We start from the raw sequence: 18,309 nt of genomic DNA on the forward strand, positions 1-18,309 counted from the left end.
ACTCTCTCCAATGCGTTCACATCGTTCCTATAGTGTGGCACCTAGAACTGTACATAATACTCCAGCTGAGGTCTAACCAGTGCCTTATATAAATTCATCATAACCTTCCTGCTCTTGTATTCTATAAATTAAGGATGTTCAGTTTCTGAGTTAGTGTTGTTTTCATTAAAAAAAATACTGATTCCCATCCCTTTGAGAAGTAACATACTGTTCTATATACATCTTGAGACATGATGGCAGTGAATATGAAAAGCGATGTTTAAAAAATCCTTATGCTGTGGTCTTCGATTACAGGTCATCTGTCAACCAATCAGCAAAGCATGACAATAACATGTCTACTGAAACGTGTCAGTGAGGCTGTGCCACAACCCGAACTCCTGATCCAAAACTGTTTCTTAGAAAGCTTTGCCTCCACTAAACTACCTGGAAGTCTATCAGGAGTTGATCACTCTGACCTTACACTCATTTTTACCTGTACCCCCTTGACTATCCTCTCATAATTCAATTTATAGAACCAAATCTCAGAATGGCTACGGGAAGAGAGGCTTTGAACCATCAGGTCCACACCAGCTCTCTGTAAGACAATCCATCCTGTTGCACACCCCTGTCCTTTCTCCATAGCCCTGCAATTTTTCTCCCCTTCAAGTACTTATCTAATTCCCTTTTGTAAGAATATTTTGTTTGATTGACTTCCCCATCACCTCAATTGTCTTGGCATCTTTGAGAAGATTTCCTGGTCAAACTGAAAGTCACCCTCCCTCCCTTCCCCAGGATTTTTTTCTTCTTTGTTCAAGAATCATCCTAAATGACATTTGGACAAACTCAAGCTAAGATGGAGAACAGACAGCACACCAGAGCCACACTTTTACTCTGGAATTGAGAAGCCTGTGTCCCCCTACAGTCCCATCTCCCACACACCCCCAGCCAGCCACCCACCTACCCTCATTATACCACCCTACCCAGCCCAATACGCCCAAACCTCCACCCGCACCACCCCATACACCCACACCCCGGCCCGAACCCCATGCACCCACACCCCGGCCCGAACCCCATGCACCCACACCCCGGCCCGAACCCCATGCACCCACACCCCCGCCCAAACCCCATGCACCCACACCCCCGCCCAAACCCCATGCACCCACACCCCCGCCCAAACCCCATGCACCCACACCCCCGCCCAAACCCCATGCACCCACACCCCCGCCCAAACCCCATGCACCCACACCCCCGCCCAAACCCCATGCACCCACACCCCCGCCCAAACCCCATGCACCCACACCCCCGCCCAAACCCCATGCACCCACACCCCCGCCCAAACCCCATGCACCCACACCCCCGCCCAAACCCCATGCACCCACACCCCCGCCCAAACCCCATGCACCCACACCCCCGCCCAAACCCCATGCACCCACACCCCCGCCCAAACCCCATGCACCCACACCCCCGCCCAAACCCCATGCACCCACACCCCCGCCCAAACCCCATGCACCCACACCCCCGCCCAAACCCCATGCACCCACACCCCCGCCCAAACCCCATACACCCCCGCCCAAACCCCATACACCCCCGCCCAAACCCCATACACCCCCGCCCAAACCCCATGCACCCACACCCCCGCCCAAACCCCATGCACCCACACCCCCGCCCAAACCCCATGCACCCACACCCCCGCCCAAACCCCATGCACCCACACCCCCGCCCAAACCCCATGCACCCACACCCCCGCCCAAACCCCATGCACCCACACCCCCGCCCAAACCCCATGCACCCACACCCCCGCCCAAACCCCATGCACCCACACCCCCGCCCAAACCCCATGCACCCACACCCCCGCCCAAACCCCATGCACCCACACCCCCTCCCAAACCCCATGCACCCACACCCCCGCCCAAACCCCATGCACCCACACCCCCGCCCAAACCCCATGCACCCACACCCCCGCCCAAACCCCATGCACCCCCGCCCAAACCCCATACATCCCCGCCCAAACCCCATACATCCCCGCCCAAACCTCAGACACCCCCGCCCAAACCTCATACACCCCCGCCCAAACCCCATACACCCACGCCCCCGCCCAAACCCCATACACCCACGCCCCCGCCCAAACCCCATACACCCACGCCCCCGCCCAAACCCCATACACCCCCGCCCGAACCCCATACACCCCCGCCCGAACCCCATACACCCCCGCCCGAACCCCATACACCCCCGCCCGAACCCCATACACCCCCGCCCGAACCCCATGCACCCCCGCCCGAACCCCATGCACCCACACCCCCGCCCAAACCCCATGCACCCACACCCCCGCCCAAACCCCATGCACCCACACCCCCGCCCAAACCCCATGCACCCACACCCCCGCCCAAACCCCATGCACCCACACCCCCGCCCAAACCCCATGCACCCACACCCCCGCCCAAACCCCATGCACCCACACCCCCGCCCAAACCCCATGCACCCACACCCCCGCCCAAACCCCATGCACCCACACCCCCGCCCAAACCCCATGCACCCACACCCCCGCCCAAACCCCATGCACCCACACCCCCGCCCAAACCCCATGCACCCACACCCCCGCCCAAACCCCATGCACCCACACCCCCGCCCAAACCCCATGCACCCACACCCCCGCCCAAACCCCATGCACCCACACCCCCGCCCAAACCCCATGCACCCACACCCCCGCCCAAACCTCATACACCCCCGCCCAAACCTCATACACCCCCGCCCAAACCTCATACACCCCCGCCCAAACCTCATACACCCCCGCCCAAACCTCATACACCCCCGCCCAAACCCCATACACCCACACCCCCGCCCAAACCCCATACACCCCCGCCCAAACCCCATACACCCCCGCCCAAACCCCATACACCCCCGCCCAAACCCCATAGACCACCGCCCCCGCCCGAACCCCATAGACCCCCACCCCCGCCCGAACCCCGTGCACCCCCGCCCGAACCCCGTGCACCCCCGCCCGAACCCCGTGCACCCCCCCCGCCCAAACCCCGTGCACCCCCGCCCAAACCCCGAGCACCCCCGCCCAAACCCCGTGCACCCCCGCCCAAACCCCGTGCACGCCCGCCCAAACCCCGTGCACCCCCGCCCAAACCCCGTGCACCCCCGCCCAAACCCCGTGCACCCCCGCCCAAACCCCGTGCACCCCCGCCCAAACCCCGTGCACCCCCGCCCAAACCCCATGCAGCACCGCCCAAACCCCATGCAGCACCGCCCAAACCCCATGCAGCACCGCCCAAACCCCATGCAGCACCGCCCAAACCCCATGCACCCCCGCCCAAACCCCTTGCACCCCCGCCCAAACCCCATGCACCCCCGCCCAAACCCCCTGCACCCCCGCCCAAACCCCATGCACCCCCGCCCAAACCCCATGCACCCACACCCCCGCCCAAACCCCATGCACCCACACCCCCGCCCAAACCCCATGCACCCACCACCCCCCCCATACACCCCCCATACACCCCCCTTACACCCACAGCCCCCCATACACCCCCTATACACCCACAGCCCCCCATACACCCCCTATACACCCACAGCCCCCCATACACCCCCCATACACCCACAGCCCCCCATACACCCCCCATACACCCACAGCCCCCCATACACCCCCCATACACCCACAGCCCCCCATACACCCCCCATACACCCACAGCCCCCCATACACCCCCCATACACCCACAGCCCCCCATACACCCACAGCCCCCCATACACCCACAGCCCCCCATACACCCACAGCCCCCCATACACCCACAGCCCCCCATACACCCACAGCCCCCCATACACCCACAGCCCCCCATACACCCCCCATACACCCACAGCCCCCCATACACCCCCCATACACCCACAGCCCCCCATACACCCCCATTACACCCACAGCCCCCCATACACCCCCCATACACCCACAGCCCCCCATACACCCCCCATACACCCACAGCCCCCCATACACCCCCCATACACCCACAGCCCCCCATACACCCCCCATACACCCACAGCCCCCCATACACCCCCCATACACCCACAGCCCCCCATACACCCCCCATACACCCACAGCCCCCCATACACCCCCCATACACCCACAGCCCCCCATACACCCCCCATACACCCACAGCCCCCATACACCCCCCATACACCCACAGCCCCCCATACACCCCCATACACCCACAGCCCCCCATACACCCCCCATACACCCACAGCCCCCCATACACCCCCCATACACCCACAGCCCCCCATACACCCCCCATACACCCCCAGCCCCCCATACACCCCCCATACACCCCCATGCCCCCCATACACCCCCAGCCCCCCACACCCACAGCCCCCCATACACCCACAGCCCCCATACACCCACAGCCCCCCATACACCCACAGCCCCCCATACACCCACAGCCCCCCATACACCCACAGCCCCCCATACACCCATCAGCCCCCCATACACCCCCACCCCCATACACCCCAGCCCCCATACACCCCCACCCCCATACACCCCAGCCCCCCATACACCCCCAGCCCCCCATACACCCCCAGCCCCCCATACACCCCCAGCCCCCCATACACCCCCAGCCCCCCATACACCCCCAGCCCCCCATACACCCCCAGCCCCCCATACACCCCCAGCCCCCCATACACCCCCAGCCCCCCATACACCCCCAGCCCCCCATACACCCCCAGCCCCCCATACACCCCCAGCCCCCCATACACCCCCAGCCCCCCATACACCCACAGCCCCCATACACCCACAGCCCCCCATACACCCACAGCCCCCCATACACCACAGCCCCCATACACCCACAGCCCCCCATACACCCACAGCCCCCCAAATCACACCCACAGCCCCCCATACACCCACAGCCCCCCATACACCCACAGCCCCCCATACACCCACAGCCCCCCATACACCCACAGCCCCCCATACACCCACAGCCCCCCATACACCCACAGCCCCCCATACACCCACAGCCCCCCATACACCCACAGCCCCCCATACACCCACAGCCCCCCATACACCCACAGCCCCCCATACACCCACAGCCCCCCATACACCCACAGCCCCCCATACACCCACAGCCCCCCATACACCCACAGCCCCCCATACACCCACAGCCCCCCATACACCCACAGCCCCCCATACACCCACAGCCCCCCATACACCCACAGCCCCCATACACCCACAGCCCCCCATACACCCACAGCCCCCCATACACCCACAGCCCCCCATACACCCACAGCCCCCCATACACCCACAGCCCCCCATACACCCACAGCCCCCCATACACCCACAGCCCCCATACACCCACAGCCCCCCATACACCCACAGCCCCCCATACACCCACAGCCCCCCATACACCCACAGCCCCCCATACACCCACAGCCCCCCATACACCCACAGCCCCCCATACACCCACAGCCCCCCATACACCCACAGCCCCCCATACACCCACAGCCCCCCATACACCCACAGCCCCCCATACACCCACAGCCCCCCATACACCCACAGCCCCCCATACACCCACAGCCCCCCATACACCCACAGCCCCCCATACACCCACAGCCCCCCATACACCCACAGCCCCCCATACACCCACAGCCCCCCATACACCCACAGCCCCCCATACACCCACAGCCCCCCATACACCCACAGCCCCCCATACACCCACAGCCCCCCATACACCCACAGCCCCCCATACACCCACAGCCCCCCATACACCCACAGCCCCCCATACACCCACAGCCCCCCATACACCCACAGCCCCCCATACACCCACAGCCCCCCATACACCCACAGCCCCCCATACACCCACAGCCCCCCATACACCCCAGCCCCCCATACACCCACAGCCCCCCATACACCCACAGCCCCCCATACACCCACAGCCCCCATACACCCACAGCCCCCCATACACCCACAGCCCCCCATACACCCACAGCCCCCATACACCCACAGCCCCCATACACCCACAGCCCCCCATACACCCACAGCCCCCCCATACACCCACAGCCCCCATACACCCACAGCCCCCATACACCCACAGCCCCCCATACACCACAGCCCCCCATACACCCACAGCCCCCCATACACCCACAGCCCCCCATACACCACAGCCCCCCATACACCCACAGCCCCCCATACACCCACAGCCCCCCGATACACCCACAGCCCCCCATACACCCACAGCCCCCCATACACCCACAGCCCCCCATACACCCACAGCCCCCCATACACCCACAGCCCCCCATACACCCACAGCCCCCCATACACCCACAGCCCCCCATACACCCACAGCCCCCCATACACCCACAGCCCCCCATACACCCACAGCCCCCCATACACCCACAGCCCCCCATACACCCACAGCCCCCCATACACCCCCCATACACCCACAGCCCCCCATACACCCCCCATACACCCACAGCCCCCCATACACCCCCCATACACCCACAGCCCCCCATACACCCACAGCCCCCCATACACCCACAGCCCCCCATACACCCCCCATACACCCACAGCCCCCCATACACCCCCCATACACCCACACCCCCCCACACCCCCCCTATACACCCCCCTATACACCCCCCCATACACCCCCTATAAACCCCCCCATACACCCCCTATAACCCCCCCCATACACCCCCTATAAACCCCCCCATACACCCCCTATAAACCCCCCCATACACCCCCTATAAACCCCCCCATACACCCCCTATACACCCCCCCATACACCCCCCATACACCCCCCCATACACCCCCCCATACACCCCCCCATACACCCCACCATACACCCCACCATACACCCCACCATACACCCCACCATACACCCCACCATACACCCCACCATACACCCCACCATACACCCCACCATACACCCCACCATACACCCACCCCCCATACACCCCACCTTACACCCACACACCTCCTACACACCCCCCATACACCCCCCCTTACACCCCCCCTTACACCCACACACCCCCTATACACCCCCCTTACACCCACAACCCCCATACACACCCCCCTTACACCCACACACCCCCTATACACCCCCCTTACACCCACACACCCCCTATACACCCCCCTTACACCCACAACCCCCATACACACCCCCCTTACACCCACATACCCACTATACACCCCCCTTACACCCACAGCCCCCCTTACACCCACACCCCCCATACACCCACACCCCCCATACACCCACACCCCCCATACACCCACACCCCCCATACACCCACACCCCCCATACACCCACCCCCCCCATACACCCACACCCCCCCATACACCCACACCCCCCCATACACCCACACCCCCCCATACACCCACACCCCCCCATACACCCACACCCCCCATACACCCCCCCTTACACCCACACCACCCCCCCCTTACACCCCCCCTTACACCCCCCCCTTACACCCCCCCCTTACACCCACACACCCCCATACACCCCCCCTTACACCCACACACCCCCATACACCCCCCCCATACACCCCCCCCTTACACCCACACACCCCCATACACCCCCCCTTACACCCACACCCCCCCATACACCACCCCCTTACACCCACACCCCCCCATACACCACCCCCTTACACCCACACCCCCCCATACACCCCCCCCTTACACCCACACCCCCCCATACACCCCCCCCTTACACCCACACCCCCCCATACACCCCCCCTTACACCCACACCCCCCCATACACCCCCCCCTTACACCCACACCCCCCCATACACCCCCCCCTTACACCCACACCCCCCCATACACCCCCCCCTTACACCCACACCCCCCCATACACCCCCCCCTTACACCCACACCCCCCCATACACCCCCCATACACCCACAGCCCCCCATACACCCCCCATACACCCACAGCCCCCCATACACCCCCCATACACCCACAGCCCCCCATACACCCCCCATACACCCCCAGCCCCCCATACACCCCCCATACACCCCCCATACACCCCCAGCCCCCCATACACCCCCAGCCCCCCATACACCCCCCATACACCCCCAGCCCCCCATACACCCCCCATACACCCACAGCCCCCCATACACCCACAGCCCCCCATACACCCACAGCCCCCCATACACCCACAGCCCCCCATACACCCACAGCCCCCCATACACCCACAGCCCCCCATACACCCACAGCCCCCCATACACCCACAGCCCCCCATACACCCACAGCCCCCCATACACCCACAGCCCCCCATACACCCACAGCCCCCCATACACCCACAGCCCCCCATACACCCACAGCCCCCCATACACCCACAGCCCCCCATACACCCACAGCCCCCCATACACCCACAGCCCCCCATACACCCACAGCCCCCCATACACCCACAGCCCCCCATACACCCACAGCCCCCCATACACCCACAGCCCCCCATACACCCACAGCCCCCCATACACCCACAGCCCCCCATACACCCACAGCCCCCCATACACCCACAGCCCCCCATACACCCACAGCCCCCCATACACCCACAGCCCCCATACACCCACAGCCCCCCATACACCCACAGCCCCCCATACACCCACAGCCCCCCATACACCCACAGCCCCCCATACACCCACAGCCCCCCATACACCCACAGCCCCCCATACACCCACAGCCCCCCATACACCCACAGCCCCCCATACACCCACAGCCCCCCATACACCCACAGCCCCCCATACACCCACAGCCCCCCATACACCCACAGCCCCCCATACACCCACAGCCCCCCATACACCCACAGCCCCCCATACACCCACAGCCCCCCATACACCCCACAGCCCCCCATACACCCACAGCCCCCCATACACCCACAGCCCCCCATACACCCACAGCCCCCCATACACCCACAGCCCCCCATACACCCCCCATACACCCACAGCCCCCCATACACCCCCCATACACCCACAGCCCCCCATACACCCCCCATACACCCACAGCCCCCCATACACCCACAGCCCCCCATACACCCACAGCCCCCCATACACCCACAGCCCCCCATACACCCACAGCCCCCCATACACCCACAGCCCCCCATACACCCCCCATACACCCACAGCCCCCCATACACCCACAGCCCCCCATACACCCCCCATACACCCACAGCCCCCCATACACCCCCCATACACCCACAGCCCCCCATACACCCCCCATACACCCACACCCCCCCACACCCCCCTATACACCCCCCCATACACCCCCTATAAACCCCCCCATACACCCCCTATAACCCCCCCCATACACCCCCTATAAACCCCCCCATACACCCCCTATAAACCCCCCCATACACCCCCTATAAACCCCCCCATACACCCCCTATACACCCCCCCATACACCCCCTATACACCCCCCATACACCCCCCCATACACCCCCCCATACACCCCCCCATACACCCCCCCATACACCCCACCATACACCCCACCATACACCCCACCATACACCCCACCATACACCCCACCATACACCCCACCATACACCCCACCATACACCCCACCATACACCCCACCATACACCCCACCATACACCCCACCATACACCCCACCATACACCCCACCATACACCCCACCATACACCCCACCATACACCCACCCCCCATACACCCCACCTTACACCCACACACCTCCTACACACCCCCCATACACCCCCCCTTACACCCCCCCTTACACCCACACACCCCCTATACACCCCCCTTACACCCACAACCCCATACACACCCCCCTTACACCCACACACCCCCTATACACCCCCTTACACCCACACACCCCCTATACACCCCCCTTACACCCACAACCCCCATACACACCCCCCTTACACCCACATACCCACTATACACCCCCCTTACACCCACACCCCCCATACACCCACACCCCCCATACACCCACACCCCCCATACACCCACACCCCCCCATACACCCACACCCCCCCATACACCCACACCCCCCCATACACCCACACCCCCCCATACACCCACACCCCCCATACACCCCCCCTTACACCCACACCACCCCCCCCTTACACCCCCCCTTACACCCCCCCCTTACACCCCCCCCTTACACCCCCCCCTTACACCCCCCCCTTACACCCACACACCCCCATACACCCCCCCCTTACACCCACACACCCCCATACACCCCCCCCATACACCCCCCCCTTACACCCACACCCCCCCATACACCACCCCCTTACACCCACACCCCCCCATACACCCCCCCCTTACACCCACACCCCCCCATACACCCCCCCCTTACACCCACACCCCCCCATACACCCCCCCCTTACACCCACACCCCCCCATACACCCCCCCCCCATACACCCCCCTTACACCCACACCGCCCCCATACACCCCCCCCTTACACCCCCCCCGACCCCATACACCCCCCCCTTACACCCACACCGCCCCCATACACCCCTCCCTTACACCCACACCGCCCCCATACACCCCCCCCTTACACCCACACCGCCCCCATACACCCCCCCCTTACACCCACACCCCCCCATACACCCTCCCCTTACACCCACACCCCCCCATACACCCCCCCCCTTACACCCACACCCCCCCATACACCCCCCCCTTACACCCACACCCCCCCATACACCCCCCCTTACACCCACACCCCCCCATACACCCCCCCTTACACACCACACCCCCCCATACACCCACAGCCCCCCATACACCCACAGCCCCCCATACACCCACAGCCCCCCATACACCCACAGCCCCCCATACACCCACAGCCCCCCATACACCCACAGCCCCCCATACACCCACAGCCCCCCATACACCCACAGCCCCCCATACACCCACAGCCCCCCATACACCCACAGCCCCCCATACACCCCCCATACACCCACAGCCCCCCATACTCCCACAGCCCCCCATACACCCCCCATACACCCACAGCCCCCCATACACCCACAGCCCCCCATACACCCCCCATACACCCACAGCCCCCCATACACCCCCCATACACCCACAGCCCCCCATACACCCACAGCCCCCCATACACCCACAGCCCCCCATACACCCACAGCCCCCCATACACCCCCCATACACCCACAGCCCCCCATACACCCACAGCCCCCCATACACCCACAGCCCCCCATACACCCCCCATACACCCACAGCCCCCCATACACCCCCCATACACCCACACCCCCCCACAACCCCCCTATACACCCCCTATACACCCCCCCATACACCCCCTATAAACCCCCCCATACACCCCCTATAAACCCCCCCTATACACCCCCTATAAACCCCCCCATACACCCCCTATACACCCCCCCTATACACCCCCCCATACACCCCCCATACACCCCCCATACACCCCCCCATACACCCCCCCATACACCCCACCATACACCCCACCATACACCCCACCATACACCCCACCATACACCCCACCATACACCCCACCATACACCCACCCCCCATACACCCCACCTTACACCCACACACCTCCTACACACCCCCCATACACCCCCCCTTACACCCCCCCTTACACCCACACACCCCCTATACACCCACCTTACACCCACAACCCCCATACACACCCCCCTTACACCCACACACCCCCTATACACCCCCCTTACACCCACACACCCCCTATACACCCCCCTTACACCCACAACCCCCATACACACCCCCCTTACACCCACAGCCCCCCTTACACCCACACCCCCCATACACCCACACCCCCCATACACCCACACCCCCCATACACCCACACCCCCCCATACACCCACACCCCCCATACACCCACACCCCCCCATACACCCACACCCCCCATACACCCCCCCTTACACCCACACCACCCCCCCCTTACACCCCCCCCTTACACCCACACACCCCCATACACCCCCCCCTTACACCCACACACCCCCATACACCCCCCCCCCTTACACCCACACACCCCCATACACCCCCCCCCTTACACCCACACCCCCCCATACACCCCCCCCCTTACACCCACACCCCCCCATACACCCCCCCCTTACACCCACACCCCCCCATACACCCCCCCCTTACACCCACACCCCCCCATACACCCCCCTTACACCCACACCGCCCCCATACACCCCCCTTACACCCACACCGCCCCCATACACCCCCCCTTACACCCACACCGACCCCATACACCCCCCCCTTACACCCACACCGCCCCCATACACCCCCCCCTTACACCCACACCGCCCCCATACACCCCCCCCTTACACCCACACCGCCCCCATACACCCCCCCCTTACACCCACACCGCCCCCATACACCCCCCCCTTACACCCACACCCCCCCATACACCCTCCCCTTACACCCACACCCCCCCATACACCCTCCCCTTACACCCACACCCCCCCATACACCCCCCCCCTTACACCCCACACCCCCCCATACACCCCCCCCTTACACCCACACCCCCCCATACACCCCCCCTTACACCCACACCCCCCCATACACCCTCCCCTTACACCCACACCCCCCCATACACCCCCCCTTACACCCACACCCCCCCATACACCCCCCTTACACCCACACCTCCCCATACACCCCCCCTTACACCCACACCCCCCCATACACCCCCCTTACACCCACACCGCCCCCATACACCCCCCATACACCCACACCCCCCCATACACCCCCCATACACCCACAGCCCCCCATACACCCCCCATACACCCACAGCCCCCCATACACCCCCCATACACCCACACCCCCCCATACACCCCCCATACACCCACAGCCCCCCATACACCCCCCATACACCCACAGCCCCCCATACACCCCTCCCTTACACCCACACCGCCCCATACACCCCCCCCCTTACACCCACACCCCCCCCTTACACCCACACCCCCCCCTTACACCCACACCCCCCCCTTACACCCCCCTTACACCCACACCCCCCCATACACCCCCCTTACACCCACACCGCCCCCATACACCCCCCATACACCCACACCCCCCCATACACCCCCCATACACCCACAGCCCCCCATACACCCCCCATACACCCACAGCCCCCCATACACCCCCCATACACCCACAGCCCCCCATACACCCCTCCCTTACACCCACACCGCCCCATACACCCCCCCCTTACACCCACACCCCCCCCCTTACACCCACACCCCCCCCCATACACCCCCCATACACCCACACCCCCCCCATACACCCCCCCTTACACCCACACCCCCCCATACACCCCCCCTTACACCCACACCCCCCCATACACCCCCCCTTACACCCACACCCCCCCCATACACCCCCCCCTTACACCCACACCCTCCCATACACCCCCCTTACACCCACACCCCCCCATACACCCCCCCTTACACCCACACCCCCCCATACACCCCCCTTACACCCACACCCCCCCCATACACCCCCCCCTTACACCCACACCCCCCCCATACACCCCCCCCTTACACCCACACCCCCCCATACACCCCCCCCTTACACCCACACCCCCCCATACACCCCCCCCTTACACCACCGCCCCCCCCATACACCCACACCGCCCCCATACACCCACACCCCCCCCCCCTTACACCACCGCCCCCCCCCCCCCCCCCCCCCCCGCCCCTCTCACCAATGCATCGAAGTCCTTGTTCTCCCCGCTGAAGTACGGGGCTGGGAAGGGCCTGAGCACCGAGTCTCTCCGGTAGCTCTGCAGGGCCGAGATGAAGAGGCTGCACCTGAGGTCGGCGGCCAGGAGATCCCGCCTCAGGCTCTGGTCCATCGCCTCTCCCAGGCCCGGAGCCGGGGCCCAGGCCGGGGCCTCGCCCTGCATCCCTGCCCCGGGGGGAGGGGGAGACAGACCCGCCGACAAAACCCTCCAAACAAAATATAAACTCTCAACAAAAGAATAATAAAATAAACTCATGTAAATTCTCTCAGCTTCAGACGCCGGCAGCGGCCAGGAAGGTGTCACCCCCGGTAACTAACACACACTTCCGGATCCGGGTCAGTAACCATGGTTACAAGGAGCAGGACAACCCATCACTGCACAATAAGCATTTAATTATTAATATTCATCCAATTACTCCAGCAAAGTAATAGGTTTTGCTGATAGAAAGACTGACAAACCTTCATTTTAACCTTCAGAAGCTGTTCCTTCAATAAAACAAAATTCAAACTTATTCCCACAATAATTACTGAAACAAACATTAATCCACTAAGTAAACTATTCCTCATCAGCACAACCTTCCATATTTATCCTCAACGTAGATCCAAAAATTTTAATTAAAAATTGTTTCCTTGCCTCCGTTTCCTTTCCCCTAATCCATCTCTCTCCCCTACTCAACTATAAATTGTACTGTATATTTTGTTTTTACTATCTAATTAACCATAAATGGAGTTAATTTCCAAACGCTCTTAGGATTTGCATTGGCTGAAAAATAGGGTCTCTTACTCCAAAATTTGTTCTTATTCATTCAAGGGATGTGGGCTTCGCTGGCTAGGCCAGCATTTAGTGTCCATCCCTAATAGCCTTTGGGTGGTGTTGAGCTGCCTTCTTCAACCGCTACAGCCCATGTGGTGTAAGTACACCAACAGTGCTGTTAGCGGGGGGAAGTTCCAAGATTTCGACCCAGCAACAGTGAAGGAACGTCGATATATTTCCAAGTCAGGATGGTGAGCAGCTTGGAAGGGAACTACCAGGTGGCGGTGTTCCCATCCACCTGCTGCCCTTGTCCTTCTAGTTGAAAGTGATCATGGATTTGTCTAAGTACATAACATAATAGTTCAAATTTGACATTGCATAAAGTGCAATATAGATCAACGTATTTCAATACACTGAAGGTTATACGTATTTACAAAACGGCCGGTTTTTCAGTTAATGTTTACCATGTTCATGTTATTGATTTATTTATCATTAGAGTGACTGGGTCATGTCTCTTGTTAACAGTGGAAATGGGTATATTTGTAGTGGGAGGCTTCGACCAGCACTGCAGGCAAGTAATTGAGTATGCAGATCGCTGTCTTATCCAACTGCATATTAATGTGTGTAAGCAGTAAAAACATTGATTCTGTTTGTATTGTGATGAAAAGATATGGACTTTTTTCACTTGCATGAAGCATACTGGATAGCTCCACTGTTTTTTCCTTCCTCACTCCAGCAAAAAATAAAAATAAAGCACATGAGACTGCATTGCAAAGAAGAAAGTATGGACAATCATAATCATGTGCATGTAGTAGAAGAGTTTTGGTCAGCTTGCTTTGTATACCTCCAGCTACCCATGTTGCTATTGCATTGCATCGTACTTTTTCAAGAAAAAATTGCACTGAACCGGTCCTCCCAAACTTCTGGCAAATGATACTACTTTGTGTGTGCATGTGTGACGGCATGAGTTATTTTGATCTAAGGAGACTGGACATGATATACATATTATTTAGCCCACAAGGCTTCCTTCAATCTACTTATCTGCCTAATCTTAGTATCAGGCTCCATTTGGTTAAATATTATTTACAAAAATATCCAATTTACTATTCTCAGAACAGCCTAAAGGACCTTATTTTAGAAGACTACACATGGCTTAATCTCATATTTTCTCACACGTATTTTCTTCATTCACTATAGAAGAGTAGTGTTGCTTTTCATTGTATTTGGTGTGATACTTCAGAAGATAAAGGCTAATTGGTCATATCAAGCAATTAAACTTACAATCTTATCATCCACACACATGGCCAAACCCAACACATTACATTCTAAACAGGCAGCTCATTTAAAAAAAAATCTCATTTCTGTCTATACACATTACATAAAGGCCTAAATTTATAGTCACCTATTTTCCTAGGCTCATAACGCAAGCTATCAAACTATTCTGCAGATTATAGAAGGCAGTAAAATCATCGACTGTATCTAATGGTTAAGGTTACAAGATGAATTTAAAACCATGTGTCCTATTGTAGCCTGGTTTCTCCCAGAAGACATTTCTTGATAAAGATGTGGACATGCATGTCTATCAATCAATCTTTACTAAAGAAGCTATTTCACCGCCGTTCACTCTTCCAAGACCCATCACTCTGGTTAGTGTCAGAAATAGAACGATTTCTAGCCAAGTACTCACTCACTCATGCTGTCAAATAAAGAAATAGGAAATTGTGGACAATAATTAAATTGACAGTTATTAATATGAAAGAGGGTAGAAAGAAATGATATATTACAAAATAACCATGAAGCTATTGGATTGTTGTTAAAAATAAACACTTGATTCACTAATGTCCTTTAGAGAAGGAAACATTCATGCCTTGTACAGTCTGGTATGTATGTGACTACAATCTCACATCAATGCAACTATTAATTACCTTCTCATAGGCCATGTAGTCGTATCAAATTCTGAGTAACTAGGAATGTGCAATAAATGCTGATCTTGCCAGAGCTGCCCACAACTCAAGAATTAATTTTAAAAATGCAGTTACTGAAATTGAAATTCCAACACTTTGTCTTGCATTATCTTTGTGAGTCATAGAGGCTCCATGCATAACAGGAGCAGGCGTAAGCCATTTAGCCTTGAGAGCCTGCTCCATCATTCAATAAGATCATGGCTGATGGTTGACTTCATCTTCACTTTCCCAAAACATCCCTATTCCCTTGATTCCCTTAAACTCCAAAAATCTATTAATCTCAGCCTTGAATGTACTCAACATGGACTGCAGCAGTTCAAGAAGGCAGCTCACCACCACCTCCCCAAGGGCAATTAGGGATGGGCAATAAATGCTGGCCTAGTGAGCAATGCCCACAACCCATGAATGAATTTAAAAAACAACTTGATATTCACAGCCCTCTGGGGTAGAGAAATTTCTCCACATCTCAGTCCAAAATGGTTGACTCCTTATCCTGAGAAAATGCCCCTTGGTTTTAGACTCTTCAACCAAAGGTAACAGCCACTCAGTATCTACCCTCTCATCCCTCTCCAAATCTTATATGTTTCAGTAAGATCACCTTTCATTCTTCTAAACTCAAGAAAAAATAGGCCCATTCTACTCAATCTCTTCTCATAGGACAGCACTCTCATCCCTGGAATCAATCCAGTGAACCTTTGTTGTACCCTCTCTAAAGTAGGTATATCCTTTCTTAGGTACAGAAACCAAAACTGCACACTATACTCCAGATGCATTCTCACCATTATGGATGCACTGTGGCTTTGGAATAGTGATAATGAGATGAAAGATATAAGTAATTTTTAAGGAGAAGCTAGATAAGTATATGAAGCAGAACTGAATAGAAGGATCTATAGATCGCAGCAGGTGAAGTAAGGGGAGGTGGAGGCTTGTGTCGGATACAACGCCAGGTCAGGTCAGTTGGGCCATGGCCCATTTCTGTACAATTTAAATTCTGTCTAATTTGTTAAGGAGAGGGGTGTAATAATCATAAATGTTTTGTTCACCAAAAAGATATAAAATACATAGGACAATAATCAACAATTGGGCAGATCATTTAGAAATTGGAAATAGTAGAGGAATAATTGGATGCAAAGAGAATATCTACCACCATAGGAAAGGGTGATGCTGTCAAGCATAGACTCAGTCTAACTTGAGCTTCATTGTAGGAACATATCTGGCTTATGCACCAAAGACCCTCAATTCCAGCAGTTATGAGGATTATGATTCCTTCCAGCAGTACAGGATTACTATTAATATTAATATTAATCATTGGACTTGAATATGCTACAGGATTCCCACAATCTGAGAGAATGAAATGAAATTTAAAAATAAATCAATAAACAATTCTACCCCCACCACTGCCACTCCTCACCTCTGCCAAAAGTGTGGCTGGGATGGTAGCACTTCACCTCTGAATCACAGGGTTCCAGGTTCAAGGCCCATTCCTAGACTTGAGAGCACAAATCAAGACTGACACTCCAGTGCAGTACTGCAGGAGTTCTGCACTGTCAGAGGTGCTGTCTTCTGGATGAGACATTAAGCCAAGGCCCCATCTGCCTGCTTGAGGGGATGTAAAAGATCCCATGACACTATTTTGCTGAGCAGCTGTCCCTGATGGCCTGACCAATATTTTTCCTTCAAGCAGCATCACAAAAAAATAGGTTCTCTTTCCACATCTAGAGGCACATGAGACAGATAAAGCACATGCTGACATCCATTTCTTTGGCTTATTTTTCCTGGAACAGGTCACTAGCCTGAAGCCAGAGGATTTAGCTTGAAGGGCACAATTCAGTATCAGGTATGGCTGACCAGGAGACTCTCCCACTTCTACCACCTGCCATTGGTGTACTGCAAGGATTTGCAGGTTAATAATCAATCTGTTCAGCCAAACTATGAACATCAAGTCCTAGAGTAG

The 18,309-nt window shown here is 58.6% G+C and overlaps 1 protein-coding gene across 1 annotated transcript in view; it reads right to left on the reverse strand.

Annotated features, from left to right (window-relative positions):
- Positions 1-13,939, reverse strand: part of parp16 (poly (ADP-ribose) polymerase family, member 16) — a 29,227-nt gene extending 15,288 nt beyond the window's left edge. The window contains exon 1 of the mRNA XM_041175211.1: positions 13,600-13,939. Coding sequence (XP_041031145.1) covers positions 13,600-13,893 — 294 coding nt within the window. The 5' untranslated portion in view covers positions 13,894-13,939. The remainder of the gene's footprint in view (positions 1-13,599) is intronic.
- Between the last annotated feature and the right edge of the window lie 4,370 nt (positions 13,940-18,309).

The sequence above is a fragment of the Carcharodon carcharias genome, chromosome 26 (assembly GCF_017639515.1).
Source record: "Carcharodon carcharias isolate sCarCar2 chromosome 26, sCarCar2.pri, whole genome shotgun sequence".
Lineage (NCBI taxonomy): Eukaryota > Metazoa > Chordata > Chondrichthyes > Lamniformes > Lamnidae > Carcharodon > Carcharodon carcharias.